The 14,289-nt window shown below is 41.6% G+C and overlaps 1 protein-coding gene across 2 annotated transcripts in view; it reads right to left on the bottom strand.

The window, feature by feature from the left end:
• TRIM71 (tripartite motif containing 71) overlaps positions 1 to 7,546 on the bottom strand; it is an 18,065-nt gene extending 10,519 nt beyond the window's left edge. Inside the window, exon 1 of one of the 2 annotated variants that reach the window (XM_026089943.1) lies at positions 7,381 to 7,546. In XM_026089943.1, coding sequence (XP_025945728.1) covers positions 7,381 to 7,494 — 114 coding nt within the window. In that variant the 5' untranslated portion in view covers positions 7,495 to 7,546. The remainder of the gene's footprint in view (positions 1 to 7,380) is intronic. The other variant, XM_026089942.1, reaches the window with a different exon arrangement.
• Positions 7,547 to 14,289: the final 6,743 nt, after the last annotated feature.

Below are 14,289 nucleotides of genomic sequence, written 5' to 3' on the forward strand. Positions count from 1 at the left end.
GGGGTTATTCCTCCCTAGGTGCAGGACCCTGCACTTGCCTTTGTTGAACTTCATGAGGTTCCTCTCCACCCACCTCTCCAGCCTGTCCAGGTCTCTCTGAATGGCAGCACAGCCCTCTGGGGTATCAGCCACTCCTCCCAGTTTGGTCTCATCAGCAAACTTGCTGAGGGTGCACTCTGTCCCTTCATGCAGGTCATTGATGAAGAAGTTGACCAAGACTGGACCCAGTCCTGACCCCTGGGGGACACCGCTAGCTACAGGCCTCCAACTAGACTGCGCCGCTGATCACAACTCTGAGCTCTGCCATTCAGTCAGTTCTATCACTAGCTACTGCTTCTAAGATATTTCAGAATTCCTGGTTGTTCTCTCTAAGCCTATCCAAATAGCAATATAAAACAATCAAAAAACAGACTTTAACAGGGGAGAACACAATTGCCATGCAGTATTACCTGTACTTTTCAGATCTCAGAGTGTTAAATGAGAATTATTACATGTGCAAGTCTCAGTTTTTGTTCTCCAGACATTTTGTACAAACTGAAGAATTTGCCTTGTTGAATCTCCAAGCTAGCTATTCCTATCAATTCATACAGCATTTTACATCTTCAAGACTTGGCACCCCACACAAACCTCCCTACGTGCAAGCGTCCCTGGCAGCAGGGGCCGGGGCATCAGTGCCTGCACACAGCATGGTAAATCAAACATTCCTTTCCAGGGCAAGCCTGCAGACCCAGACCTGCCCAGCCAGTTCCTACAGGCTCCAGTCAGCTTTGAGTAAGAGATGAACAGCAAAGTTGTATCAGACCCAGGTGTCCTCTTGGACACCTCTGAACTCCTCTTTAGCTACATTTCATAACCTGAACCCTCCCCTCCATCCTTTAAGTAATGSGCTTGCAAGTTAGAGTGGCTCTGACATGGCAACTGATGCTGCAGCATAATGCTAGGAGAAGCTGACTGCAAGACTCAGGAGTAGCAATTTCAAATGAAATTAGCATCATAGACCTTCATAGTCAACTCAGATATGTAGAAATACAAACAAATGGTTCAAAGAAGGATTTGCCACTCTAAAATGGCCATTTTCAACAATTCTCCCAGTTTCTTCTCTTCTATTGGATATTAGAAACTGAAGCCTCAAATTAACAAAAGGCCTTCTACAGTTCCATCTTAACATTTTCTATGGAATATTTGAATATAAAGTCAGGTAATATTCTAGAAACATCACTACTCCAGATTTGCACTACTGAGGATTTTTTAATACAAAATTGTGGCCAGAAAGGGGCACCACTCAAGGAGAGAGGGGAAAAAAAAAAATCATTACAGAACATCTGTGGTGATAGACACTACAAACCAGAAAAGCAGATGCTAATGCCCTCGCCGTGCAGTTTCTACAGTCCTGCACCCAAGTTAAATCAGTATGTCCACATAGCACAAAACAGCTATTTAGAGAGGCCTCTGAAACAGCAGAGTCCGTTAATCTGGATGCAATGTCATGACGTTGGATCTGTATGAGTTCAGGAAGTTATTCATTTGAACACACAGTGGCACAACACAAAATGGTGCAGAACACAACTGTGGCAACACCATGAGATGTAGTAAGGCTGTTGCAATCCATTAATGCCAGTATCAGTTTTAGTTTTTTTCTTCTCCCCAAAGATTGGGGGAGGTGGAGGGGTAATAATTTTGAAAGCATTAATCCCAGTACTTTTAAACTTGCTAACCCCTTTAAGTTTTCTGATAAAGGTGCAAACGTTTGGAGAACAAGTTCAACTTTAAAGCAAAACGTTTTGTTTTCTTCTGAGGGCTCTTTCAGCATTTCAGGGATGAACAGACCACAGATACTGTGTAAAGAACCTTAAATACACTCTTACCTACCTCAATAGAGAGAATTTAGATCTTCGCTAAGAATTTAAGAGGAAACTTATCCTAGTTAGAGGATATCTAGGCAACAAACCCTTGAGATGCATATTCTCTGACAAACCCTCTCTAACTTTAAAAGCATGTTAAATACAAACACATTATATASAAAAACCTTAAGGAATCTTTCTAAATGTATCAAGTTAGCCCTCTTCCACCAAATGCTAAAGGTGTTCCATGTAGCATCCATAATATTATTCATTTTCAGTTCCTTATGGTAACATAAAAAGGTATAGAGAGCGTTTTGCAATTAGAGTTTTGCAATTACTTACCGTTTTAGAGCAGGATAAAACAATCAGGACAATAGCTAGCTTTTACCAGCATCAAAAAGTGGGTGTACACTTCATACCATTTTTCTACTACAGAAATGAATTGGAAGATCTTATACAAAGTACAGTTACAGAAAGGATGTTAGGATTTCATCCTAGTAGTGGCTTTGCAGTAATGTGGGTATGGCTTTAGCACAAATCAAAGTAGGTGGGTAAATTTAAACGTTTCAACCCCAAAAAGGTGAAAAACTAGATATCTCTCAGTTATGTTGGGTAAACAGAATTAAAAAAAAGAAGCTTTGATGAAGGAAGGGCTAAAGGCCAGGTTAACTCATGTCATAAACTGACAAAATAAATCACTTTGGTTTGTACTGCAAGAACAGACTTTTTCCCTTAAAAGTTTCAGGCAAAACAGTAGTTTGGACAGTGATACATGTAAAACCCATTTTCCCTGATAAACATCTGCTCATACATTAATCTAAAGAATTCACTAAAACACAATACAAAAAAATAACTATGAGTACCCAAAGAAATTCAGCCTCTATTGATACAAATCCTAGATTTAGATTAAGGACCTAACTGAGCCTTCCACCTGGGCCATTACAAAAGGACAACTGACTTAGCTTCCATTTTGTTTACTAAGCTTCATTTCAGATTCTCAAACCTGCAAAGTCTGACTGCAAAGCCATGCACCCTGAAACGACTTGATTTTCATCCATTTCCAGTAACTTATGTGACAACCCCAGACCAATCCTTTGCGGCACAGCAGCTCCATCCTTCTCAGGTATCGGCCTCCCAGCAGCACAGAGTCCATGCGGGAACCTGTAAGGAAGCTCCACTGAAGGGCGGAGGCTGATGCCAACTCATCGGCTTCCTTCTTGGGTTGACCAAGTTTCTTATAGTACTCCCCCTTCTCTAAAGTTAAGGCATTCAGGTTCCAATTCATCTGCTTCTTACCGCCTCCCCACAGGAATCCCCACAATGTATTCCTGCAAGACAAAGGGGCATTGCTTTAATGGCCCTCCTGACCACCAGCTCATAAGCCTTTGATGCTGGAAGATAACAGAGTCACTTCCTCCATGTTCTGATAATGGCCTAGCCCGGCTGCAAGCTTCAGCTTTTAAATTAATGCACTGTCAAACACCCCAGCAAAAGCAACTAAAGGTTTGGACTAGAACAGCAGTTTAAAAAAAGTTTAAAAAGTTAAAAAAAAAAGTCAGCATATAGAGATCAAATTGTATTTTAACATGTTCACCTGGAAATTAACCCTAAATGGGAGCACTCAGTGCTTCACTGTTACGCAAGTGTGTTATATACATATGTATGTACCTATGTGTAATCTATACAATTACACATGTATAGATGTATTTTAAGAACATGACATTTTGAAGAAGCCATCCATCATTGTAACAGATTTACATTCAGTTTGTGGCCCAGCCCTTGGAACACACCTGAAAGACAGTTAAGTATGCAGTTTCATGAGGTAAAACAAGGCAGCATGACAAGCTCCTGTGTCAAAAGGGAAGGGTCCTTCCCCCACCCCTGCCTCCTCATTAATCTGATAACAACTTTGGCTTTCAGACCCTTCTGAGAGTCAATTCAAGTCACTGAAAATGCTAGAAAATTTTCCCAGCTAGGAGGATAGCTTTCCACTGAGATAAACCTGCTCAGAAAGAGGTCCTGCAAGGACCAGAGATTGTTATTTCCATTCTGCTCCCTGGCACCACAAACAGTGCTTGTAGCAGTGCAGTGAAGCAGCCCAGGGAGCTGACCCAGCCAAAAAGTAATCCTACAGAAAGGTTATCCTTTCAGCTGGATCAGCTCACCACTCTGTTGCACAAGCACCAGTTCTCAAGTTAGGGACAGGCTTAGAAATGCATGATCCAGGCCAGGACCAGAGCAGCAAAGCCGAGCAATAGAAAGCTACTGCAGAATCTCACCGAGGAAAGCAAGCCCCTTGTTACCAGGCTTGCTATTTGTTATAGAAGAGTTCAACTCCTCTGTAAAGTGAAGTTTGTACTTTCCAGTTGTTTGATCCACAGAAGCCTGATCTAGTCTGTCACTCCTGAAATGGATCCTAACTTACAGCTTTCTTAAAGTCTGAAAAACAATCTCCTCCAAAGCCACAGGAAGAGTTTAAATAAACATTTCTTCCTAAAAGCCTTCAACTTTGGTTAACCAGATACTCTCCAACAGGTTGACTCACGGCTTGATTTCCTCCCTCCTGCAAGGCCCTTCAGCAGAATCCACCTTTCCTTCTGACAAGCAAAGCAGAGTGGCCCAGGAGAAATCCTTCACTCAGCTACCCCTCCCTGCCCATCCTCAACAGCTCATGTCAGAGAACTATCACTTTCATAGCCTACCAAGAAAGAGTTACTAGTAAAGTAGTTTGAATCAATCCCACCAAGAACTGCTACTGCACCATATTACTTTTCAATCCCCTTAGAACTGAAGTCTTCTGTATTCCTCACATTGCAGCTTGTGACCAGTATTGACATTTAATCTTGTGCTAATTGTTTCCAGTCTCCAAGAAAAGCCCCCAACCCAATTTCTTTTAATTTAGAGTCTAGTTAATTTAGAGATTGTCTCAAATCCATGCTGACATACTCTCCTCCCTGGGATAAGCATATAGCTTCACAGCGCACATTCTGTATGGCAGGCTCACTGTGTTGCCTTTTGACTTGAACACCTCTGCTTTTCTTTCAACTGTGTCCCAAGTTCATCTAGTTTTTGCTGACTGCTTATGTAGCAGCTGTCTGGAGTTGTAATCTTCCTTATTCAAGAATACACTCAGGTTACCACCTCCTCAGCTTTATTACTTGTGTTTGCTCACTAAACCTGTTTTATATAGTGATTCAGGTTAAAAAAAAAATCCCCACACACCCAAACCTACTGTACTAATAAGAGTACTTTTTTGAAAAGCTTGGTTCATTTTACAAAAATCTTTCACACAAACCACCTACTGAATACACCCGAGACAGTCTCTTAGCCTGCATGGGCAATAACTAGACTAGGGCAAAGTAAACTGAATTGAGCTATTTGTTTGAATTACATGAACAAGGTTTGTACCACCCACCCTGGAGCTGAACCATCACTAAGTAGTCAGCTCCAATGTAAAAAGCAGAAGAGAACTAGGAAGAAAGCAAAGTAAAGCCAGTAGAAAGTATGCAGGCACAAAAGCATACATGCCAATACTAGCAGAGTGATACTGTATGTCATTCTGCTACTTTCTGCTCCAAGAGACAGTCACTACTTAGATGATTAAGAGCCCTGGAGGTCACAAGCAGTAAATTTAATTACTAACAGATAAGCCCTTGTTTAGGACAGCTTGGAGAAATTCAAAACACTGCTCTAGTGAGGTTCTTTAAACTAGTATAATCCCTTCCTTCTTGCTCATTCTGGGGACGTTAAATGCTTCAGTATGGCTTCTACTGAAGAGCCTTATGATCCATGCTGACAATTTAAAAACAAATCTTGGAAGGAGCTGATGTTTGCAGAATCCTACGTAAGCATGAGGCTTTAAATTAGCTATTCARCTCCAAACACTTACGTGTTTGCTGTTCTGATGCACATAACTAACAAATTAACATCAAAAGCTAAAGGGTGACCTCAACAACAGTTTAGTATCTATACTCTCACAGTACTTGTTTCATGTTGCAGGTGCAGAGACTTAAAGAGAAATTAGCTGCTCCTGTCCCACTGAACAAACTTAAAAACTATTTTATTCTCATTAATCAGTGAGGCAGGAAATTGTCACCCACATTGCAGAAAGGGATCCAACTTTAAAACAAGCAAATCCCTCCCACCTCCCCCCATAACCACACACACCCATGAAGACACACAAACCTGATCCCTAGTGACCTGCCCTGAGTACACAGAAATACTGTCGTGCAGCAGGGAAGTGAGCTAGGAGAAACTGAAAGGAGAAGTCACTGCCAATGGCACTGGAGGAAGAGACCTAACATTTTATTTAGAAAGAAAAAAAAATCTAAAATCCCACTGAAATCCTCATCTACTAGAGATAAGCAATGATAGGATGACAGCAGTTTTCATTTGTAACGTGTATGTTTGTCAGGAAAGGGAAGAAAAAAACCTGGGAGTACTTGCACACACATCTCAAAGAAAGCTTACTTCATGTCCCTAAGGTTTTGCTGGTGTATACTCAAAAGAACACCTTATTGACCCAATTTCATACAGAAGTGTTGAGTTTCAGCGAAGTGTCCAGCTCAAGTGTGGAGCATTTGAGGATGGCAAAACTAAACTCAGTGGAGATTGTTTGCAGAAGTCTGGAAGTGAGCAGTACTGTTTAACTTGCCCAAGAGATGCACTACCTTAAAGCTTTGAAGAATGTGATYATTCAGAGTCTAGCTTCCCATCATGCTTTTCCCCATCTAAAAATCTCTTTACAGGCAAAATTATGGCTAATATCATATAATAGTTGCTACTAGGTATTATTTAGCCTAAGTAACAACCTACAGGTTAAGTTAAGTTAACTCCCTATGTAAATTCCTTCTGCAGTTTGAAGCACTGTGCTATTTTCCTTCCAGTCCTTATACTTCCATTGGAAGACAGCTGAGGTAGGATGCAATAACAAGCAGCTACAACATGCATCTGTGTATGCAGAGTAATATTTTAATGGAGAGGTGCCACACAACCAGTTTCAGCCACAGAACGATATACTTTTGACTAGCTCCAACCCCCCACCCATGCATGTTAGAAATTTCACACTGATCCAAACAGCTGATTAATATTTTGCATTTAGTGGCAAAATTGAACCACACTTATACTGTGGCCTGTACTTTTAGTGCTAGATGCTGTACAGACATGAAGGACAGCTGAAATTAAGTCTCAGTTGTAAAAACAAAAATGGGCTTGGCGCTACTATACAAGATCAGAACTTTGTTCAAAATGCTTCGCACTCAAGTTAATTTGTACAGAGCGTTAAACWTATTGCTATTTACAAGACAGGATGATGCAGCAAGAATGCAAAATTCACATAACAGCACTTTGTTTTCAGCTACACAGACACTTCTGTCAAAAATCTCAGAGAACAGAAGGAGTGAGAAGACTGACAGCAGAAGCAGAGAGAGCTTTTTGCCGGACACCTTGCCCTGCAACAGACACAGCTTGGGGTGGGTGGGGGTATGTGAAGAGACAGGAAAGGGAGAAAAATAAAATACTCAAGTTGGGTGTATCTTACTTGAATAGCCTGTCGTCCTTGCTGAGCATCTGCCAAGAGCTGGATGGTGAGAGTCCTGGAATCCTGGAGGGCATCTTGGAGGTAGATAAAGCTGTGACCCACATGTCGTCCCATGGTACATTCCCGACATATGGGGACAGAACAGGTATCACAGTAGAAATGCAACACCTAGAAGAGAAAAACCTGTATCACTACCTATAATAAAGGATTAGAGAGAAAAGTGTCAGGAAGGAAAAAAGCCCAAGCACGTAACTATAAAAGGAGATGTTACAGGCTATAATGATGGGCGAAGACTTCACAATAGTCTCTCCACAGAGGAAAAGCTATCCCGCCTAGTAAGCTCCTGATCATACTCCCAACAGTTGGGTGGAAGTGTCATTGTTTTCTTTGCAATACAATACTAGGAAGAATGTCCACATCAACCTTCTCTTAAGAATGGAAGCCATCTGCCAACACTTGCAGATTGGAGATGTCATCTATGGCAAGTTTCAGATGAAGATTTTTCCTGCATACACAAACACTACATTCTCTTAGGTGGGTCATGTATTAATCACCGCACTGTAGAACTGGAAGCGTCCCATCCCCATCTCCTCCGCCTCAGAAGGGGAAGACAGGTTATCCATGCTTAGAACCATCCTCTCCGTTTTCTCAAAACATGTAAATCCCTTAAGTTCAGGGCAGTGACAATGTTAGGCACAACTCCCTTCTACCACTCCCAACAGGAAAGCAAGTCTTTGCTATACCATAGCATTTCATATGCTAGGGACATTTGGAGATACAGGAGTTGGAGACCAAAACTGAACGTTAACTTGTCCATCACAGCATTTTAATATCACCGTGAACTCTGGGTAACCACCAAAACACTTTTCTATTCACAAAGTACTTAGACAAAAAACAAAACAAAAACACAACACTATATTCAATTCACAGTGAAAGTCTTGCACAACATGCTAGCCTACAAAAAGAAAGCTGGATCCATTCATCAGCTGTAGCTATTTCCATTCCTCCCAGTAGAGGGAAGTGGTACACAGAAATAACATCCTTCATGAAACTGTTTTCTTAGAAGAGTCAGAAATCAGCTGTATGGCCTTTTTTAAAGATGCAAGTGAAAGAACAAAAATGACTGAATACAGAACTTTGTGGTGAATTAAATTCTCTTAGCTACATACACTTTAAGTGTATTGTGAGGAAGTCTTAGATTACCATGCAAGATTTAAAAATCCACTATACAATGGCAAGTAGGGTTTCACACTACAAGTAGTTTTTCCATCACCAGCTGTTTGATATCTACCTCACGGAAAGGAGTAAAAGCAGAACAAACTGTACAAGTACTTGGTATTTTGCTTGTCTCATGGTTGCCACCCAACAACTTCCAGTTTCAATTAATAGTTTATGGTACAGCATGTGACATCCACTTTCCCCTCCTCCCCTGTAAGAAAGGGTGAGGGGAAGACAGGTGATCCCATCAAATTTCCTGTATTGCATAAAGCCATGTTCGAAACTCCTATGAGTGCAACAGCTGAAGCAGTACACGGATTAATTTCTCAAAGGGGTGTGTGTGTGTGKGGGGGAAATCTGTGCACATGTGTGTGTCAGAGAGGTTTTACTAAAATCCCTTCTTTTGCAAGTTAGGTTCTGCTGTAGGGAAATCTGAACTGAATTCCTTCTTTTGTTTCTGTTCAAATACTAAATCCCCATGCAGTATCTCAGATTTTCATAGTCTTTTGGAAAGATGTGCTGCCTTGGTTCCCAAATGCATTAGCCAAATATAACATCTTCCTCAACTAGAGGGCTCCCTGTCTTTATGCTGTGGTTACCTAAATCTGAATATAATGTTCACTTTCTTGTGCAGCTCTGTAATTGCACTGTTGAAATTACAGGGAACATTTATTACATGTTGCTGAATGACTCCACTTAAACAACTGAGAAGTTTAGAGAGGATGAAAACCAAGACAGGGTATCAAGTTAAGTCATATGAATCCTATGTACTTTAAAAACATACAGTGGGGATTTGGGGCCTCAATCAAGAAGAGCAGCTGAAAGGAAAATGGTGACCATATGAACAGAAGTCCAGAAGCAAGCTAAGCCTGACATTAGCCTCCCCCACCTCCCACCCCTGAATAGTTAACACCAGAAGTAAAAGCTAGGGTAAACACCAGAAAAGTGCTGCTACCTAGGCCCAGGTACTCCTGCTGTGAGATGACTGCATACAGTGGTAAAGAGTTATTCAACTATTCAAACCAAAGAGAAACTAGATCTAAGGTGTTCAACTGCCTCTTATCACCCACCAAAATGTGGTGGAAAACATCACCCTTGAATTTACAATGAAGAGACATTTCAAGAGTGCAGATTACATAGGATAAAAACAAACAAAAAAAACACTCCCCCAAACAGCAACAAAACAGACACACATGACCTAAAACACAGCTCTTGAGCAGACACTAGAAAGCCATTGGCAAAGGCTTCCCGATTGTTTCTTCCTAATTGGAAAATGGTGAAACAGAGTTCACAACCTAGATTTAAATCTGAGAGCAAAAGGGAGTTAATGAGCTTGGGGGAGGGAAGGGGAGGAAGCAAATACAAGTGATCTTGCAAACTCCATCATTACACTGTTATTTAAAAGTTATCTTAAATACACACGTGAGAAAGCACAATGCATAGTCCCTGCTGCGCTCGGTGGGGAAGGGAGCTAGTCACCAAAAGTAAACTGGAAGAGTGAGTCAGCTTCAAGACAGCCTAGGAACCTTCCAGAAACTCCTTTCTGGAGGCAAATTGACTTCAGTTGAGAAAACTGAAACTTTGGAAGAAATGCAAGAAGGGCAAGTCTCCCGCTGTGGGCAGTCCCAGGTCTCCGCAGGCAGAAGCGCCCAGCGCATGGGCCATGCAGGCTAGCGGTGCCCACAGCAAGCCCTGCTCCCCAGCAATCAAACTGCAACTGCGGCCATGCAGGGAGGCGCAGCGGCTGTGCCAGGMAGGTGAGTGGAGCTCACGCCTGCACCCAGCTGGCCTGTGCTTGCACCCGCAGCCACCCCAGGCGCTCATTACTGCGCCCGAGCCTTCTTGCAGCCCAGGCCCTAGGCCACGTACCGTTAGATGAAGTTTCTGTGCCCCCCTCCCCCAACAGGAGCAACTTTCCCCTCCGCAAAACCRCACACCAACAATATATTGATTTTGTATTTTCTTGAAGTGAGAAGATACAAAAGTTTGGTCACAATTCAGTTTCTGCAAGTTTGTAGCATACCTAGAAAAGGTGGCAGAGCCTCTTCCTCCAATGTCAGCAAGGCGGGGAGGCCACCGCCCGAAGTTCAGTTAGCACAATTAACAGAGCAACATACTGCTCCTACACTCCTTATCTCGCTGTTTTGAAAAACAAGAGGACCAGTCTTGAACTGTGGATGGGTGAGGGTAGGGGGGAGGAAGGGAAAAGTAATACCAAGTCTTCCATAAAACAGACTGGCTGGTGATGCTAAACTTAAAAGTTTCAGGACTTTTCGTCTAAGTATTGCTTTTTATTTTACCCTGTCCTGTCTGAAGGGAGGGTGATGGGGGAAGGAGGGGGCAGGAGGAAGGAGGGGGCAGAAGTCAAGCAGCAATTTAACCATCACCCAGGTAATTCACAGTTTTCCCAAATGTCTGAACAAGCATTTTATGAACAAAGCCTTCAAATGTGCTATTTTTCCAAACAGCGTAAATGTTCTGATAGAGGAGGGTGATGGAGAGAGAAATTAAGTGAGGGATAGGACAGCAGAGTGATTTTTCCTTTCAAAGAATTTCACAATTGTGTAAACTGTTTATAGCAATTAATTTATAAATAATTACACCAATTACAAGGATTGTTCTAAGATAAAACAAACTGGTATCATGTCAACATACATTTTGGTAAAGTCAGTATTGTTCTAGAAGGGGGGGGGAGAATGATTCATAAGCGAGTTTCTTTTTTCTTAAGAACTACTTTATTACATTAATTAATATATTATCAGTTTCCATCAAAATTAAAAGATAGAAAAAGGCAGAAGCAAAAGGGGAATAGTTTTAGAGATAGTTAATAGTGATTTATTTTAAAATAAGTCAGCTATGGGTTGATTATTTCCCAAACAGGAAATATTTCCTGAATTGGTGGCATACAATTTTAGACACAAAACAATGAAGGGAGCCTACTTCAATTTAAACAGAATCAGTGAACCATATTACAGGGCTATTCATCTTTTACAGCCGCAGGAGCCCAAGAAATACAACAGCAAGGCCATAAATGTGATTGCTTCAGGAAAGGCTGTACAGTGTACCGTAAAAACATTTTACAACAGCAAGAATTCCTGGGTGTCACTCTCCCCATTTTTTGGTCCATCTGCTTTCAAAGGGGGCAGGGGGATGGGTGGAGATGTTGTTAAACGTCCCCTGGGACTGCACAGCAATCAATCATCATCTGATGAATGGCCACTAAAGTTAAACCCTGACCCCACTCCACAATTCCCACACCAGCGCTCCCCTCCGTACTGCTGACCAGCTTCTAGCATCTCCCCTCCCACCTTCCAGCCCTCACCAGAATTTCCCAAATACCAAGCCCAGACAAAAGCAATGGAATGTAGTAGGCACCATGACAGAAGAAAATTCAGGGAAAACAGCAGTAGAGGAGGCTTATCCTTAACCTATGCTTAAATAAACCGCCTTTCAGGAGTATTAACAGTGCCCTTTTCTCCTCTCAGCTTGCACCAAACACTTGATTCCTCTCATGTTAGAGCACATTTAAGAGCATATATGCATGCAGATGTCAATAAACAAAAGGAGTCTAACAGCGTTTCAGCATTTATTTTCTGCCATGATATTTCAGTATCTTGTAAAGATTTTATTTAAGCCTACAATGTTAACAGTTTGTAACACAAGGACAGATTTTGAAGGGTCCAATTCACTGAAAACTATGCAGTAGTCTTGGATAAAMCAACCAACCAAAAAAAGAAAAATTACAGGCAAAACAGTAGCCTCCTAGGTTTTGTTTTTGAAAGAAAGAACCTCAATTTCTCTTTTGTAAGTTATTCAGAGTTTATGACCAAAACAAAGAACACCATACCTAACCAATCTAGATCCCCCCACACTACCAAAGGTTATTATTTAGTTCCCTTGACAATAACCAAACAAAGCCACTGGTGTTTGAAAGGCTTAGACCATTATGAATTCATTATAAATTCATTTTCTAATGAATTTCTCCCCCCTCCCCACTGTTTTCCAAAATAGTGTGAGAAAAACCTGCTTCCCTGCATCATTTAAGCAGCACTTTTTTTTTTAAGCAGCATATAAACACACCACTCAAGATGACTGGTTCAGTGTTTGGTGCAGATGGTCACTGTAGAGTTTAATTGGAAAGAGGTAATTTTTACTCCATAGGAAGCTGGCCCTGAATTTCCACTTTAAGGACAACTTGTGACAATTAACTTAGTTGTCACCATGATCAGAGTAGCATTTTAGGAACTTTAACTCCTACAGTGATATGTAACTCAAAATTTAAACTCTAAATATAGATCTTGAAGACTTGAGCAAACCATATGATATACACCAGAACTACAGGCTATTTTCCTCTATACCCAAAACACTGTTTTAGCTTTCAGGCATACTTAAAAACCTAGGATTCCAGCCCCCTCCCACCTCCCTCAGTTAATGAACAAGTTACTCTTTTTGAATGTATATATTGATGAAAAGCTCTGGTGTAGAAGAGACTGGCTTAACACCAAATGCTCATGGCTGCATCCATTAGTAATGGAAGTTGGTATACCCACTCCAGAAGGGTCTCCACAGCAGACTAAAGAATTCATTCTGAAATTGAGGCCAATATCTGTCCAATAAAATTTCTACAAAAATGTGGGCACCTTTAAGTATTACAGCCCTTTGCTATAGGGCATGCAGTGTGCACAGAACAAGGTTTATCAAGTGGAATTCATGGACACCAGTTTGCTATTTATTCCCTCCCCACAGAGCCTTGGAGGAACCAAGAAGGTTCTTGGTCCATTCATAAGCTCAAGGGCAAGAGGATCGTTCAGTCTTTTCAGGCTCAGTTTCATTCCCTTAGTCCATATTGAATAAAAAAGCCTGGATAATGGATGCCTTCAAGACTCATGCAAGTCTGCTGCTTGTAGAAAATACAGCTGTAATGCATTACACATGCTTTTTTTTTTTTTTAAGCACTAATGCTGATGTCCTTTCTTCCCCAGATGTTCTAGAGGGAACTGTTCCCATTTCTCAGCTACAGAGGTAGCTGTCCTGGCCCAGGACAGGTGGTAATATCAGGGTAAGACTGAATAGTCAGAGAAGTGGGAGATGAAGCTCACTTACAAAACCTGAGTGTAAGCAGCACTGCTCCAAATGTGAATCCACAGCTCAAGGCTGTGAATTCACCTTACAACTAAACTGACCTGGTAGCTACTCTAAGGGGAAGTCCTACGCTTCCTGCCTTCCTCCTTCACAGCCCATTCCCACTTCCTCTCCTGGTACTCACTTCACTGCTCCTGCAAGCAGATTGGGGGATCTCTACAAACAGCAGGAGACTAACCTTAGAAAAGGAGTTAACTCAATCAGCTGACCCTGGGATCAGAAGAGCAGTCAAGCCAGCACAAGGGAAGAGGTAAAAATCCACAGCTAAGGTCAGGGAGAGAGGTTTTCAGATAAGGACTATCCATTAAATCAGCTGAGCTACAACATAAAGGCACATGGTTCAGTTCTGATGCTTAGCCAGCTTCACAGTAAGAAATCTTTATCTTACTTCCAGTTGATGATGTCTGCCTCAAGATCTAACTGTGAGAATATCTAACCAGATCAGAGTCTGGTAAACTAAACAGGCTGTTAAACCAGATTACTGTACCCTCAAGATTCTTGATTTTTACCTTCTGTTATCCTGCTGTGACAAAACACTAACAGCTGCAC

Source organism: Apteryx rowi, unplaced genomic scaffold, assembly GCF_003343035.1.
Source record: "Apteryx rowi isolate R43461 unplaced genomic scaffold, aptRow1 scaffold_837, whole genome shotgun sequence".
In the NCBI taxonomy this organism is placed as follows: Eukaryota; Metazoa; Chordata; class Aves; order Apterygiformes; family Apterygidae; genus Apteryx; species Apteryx rowi.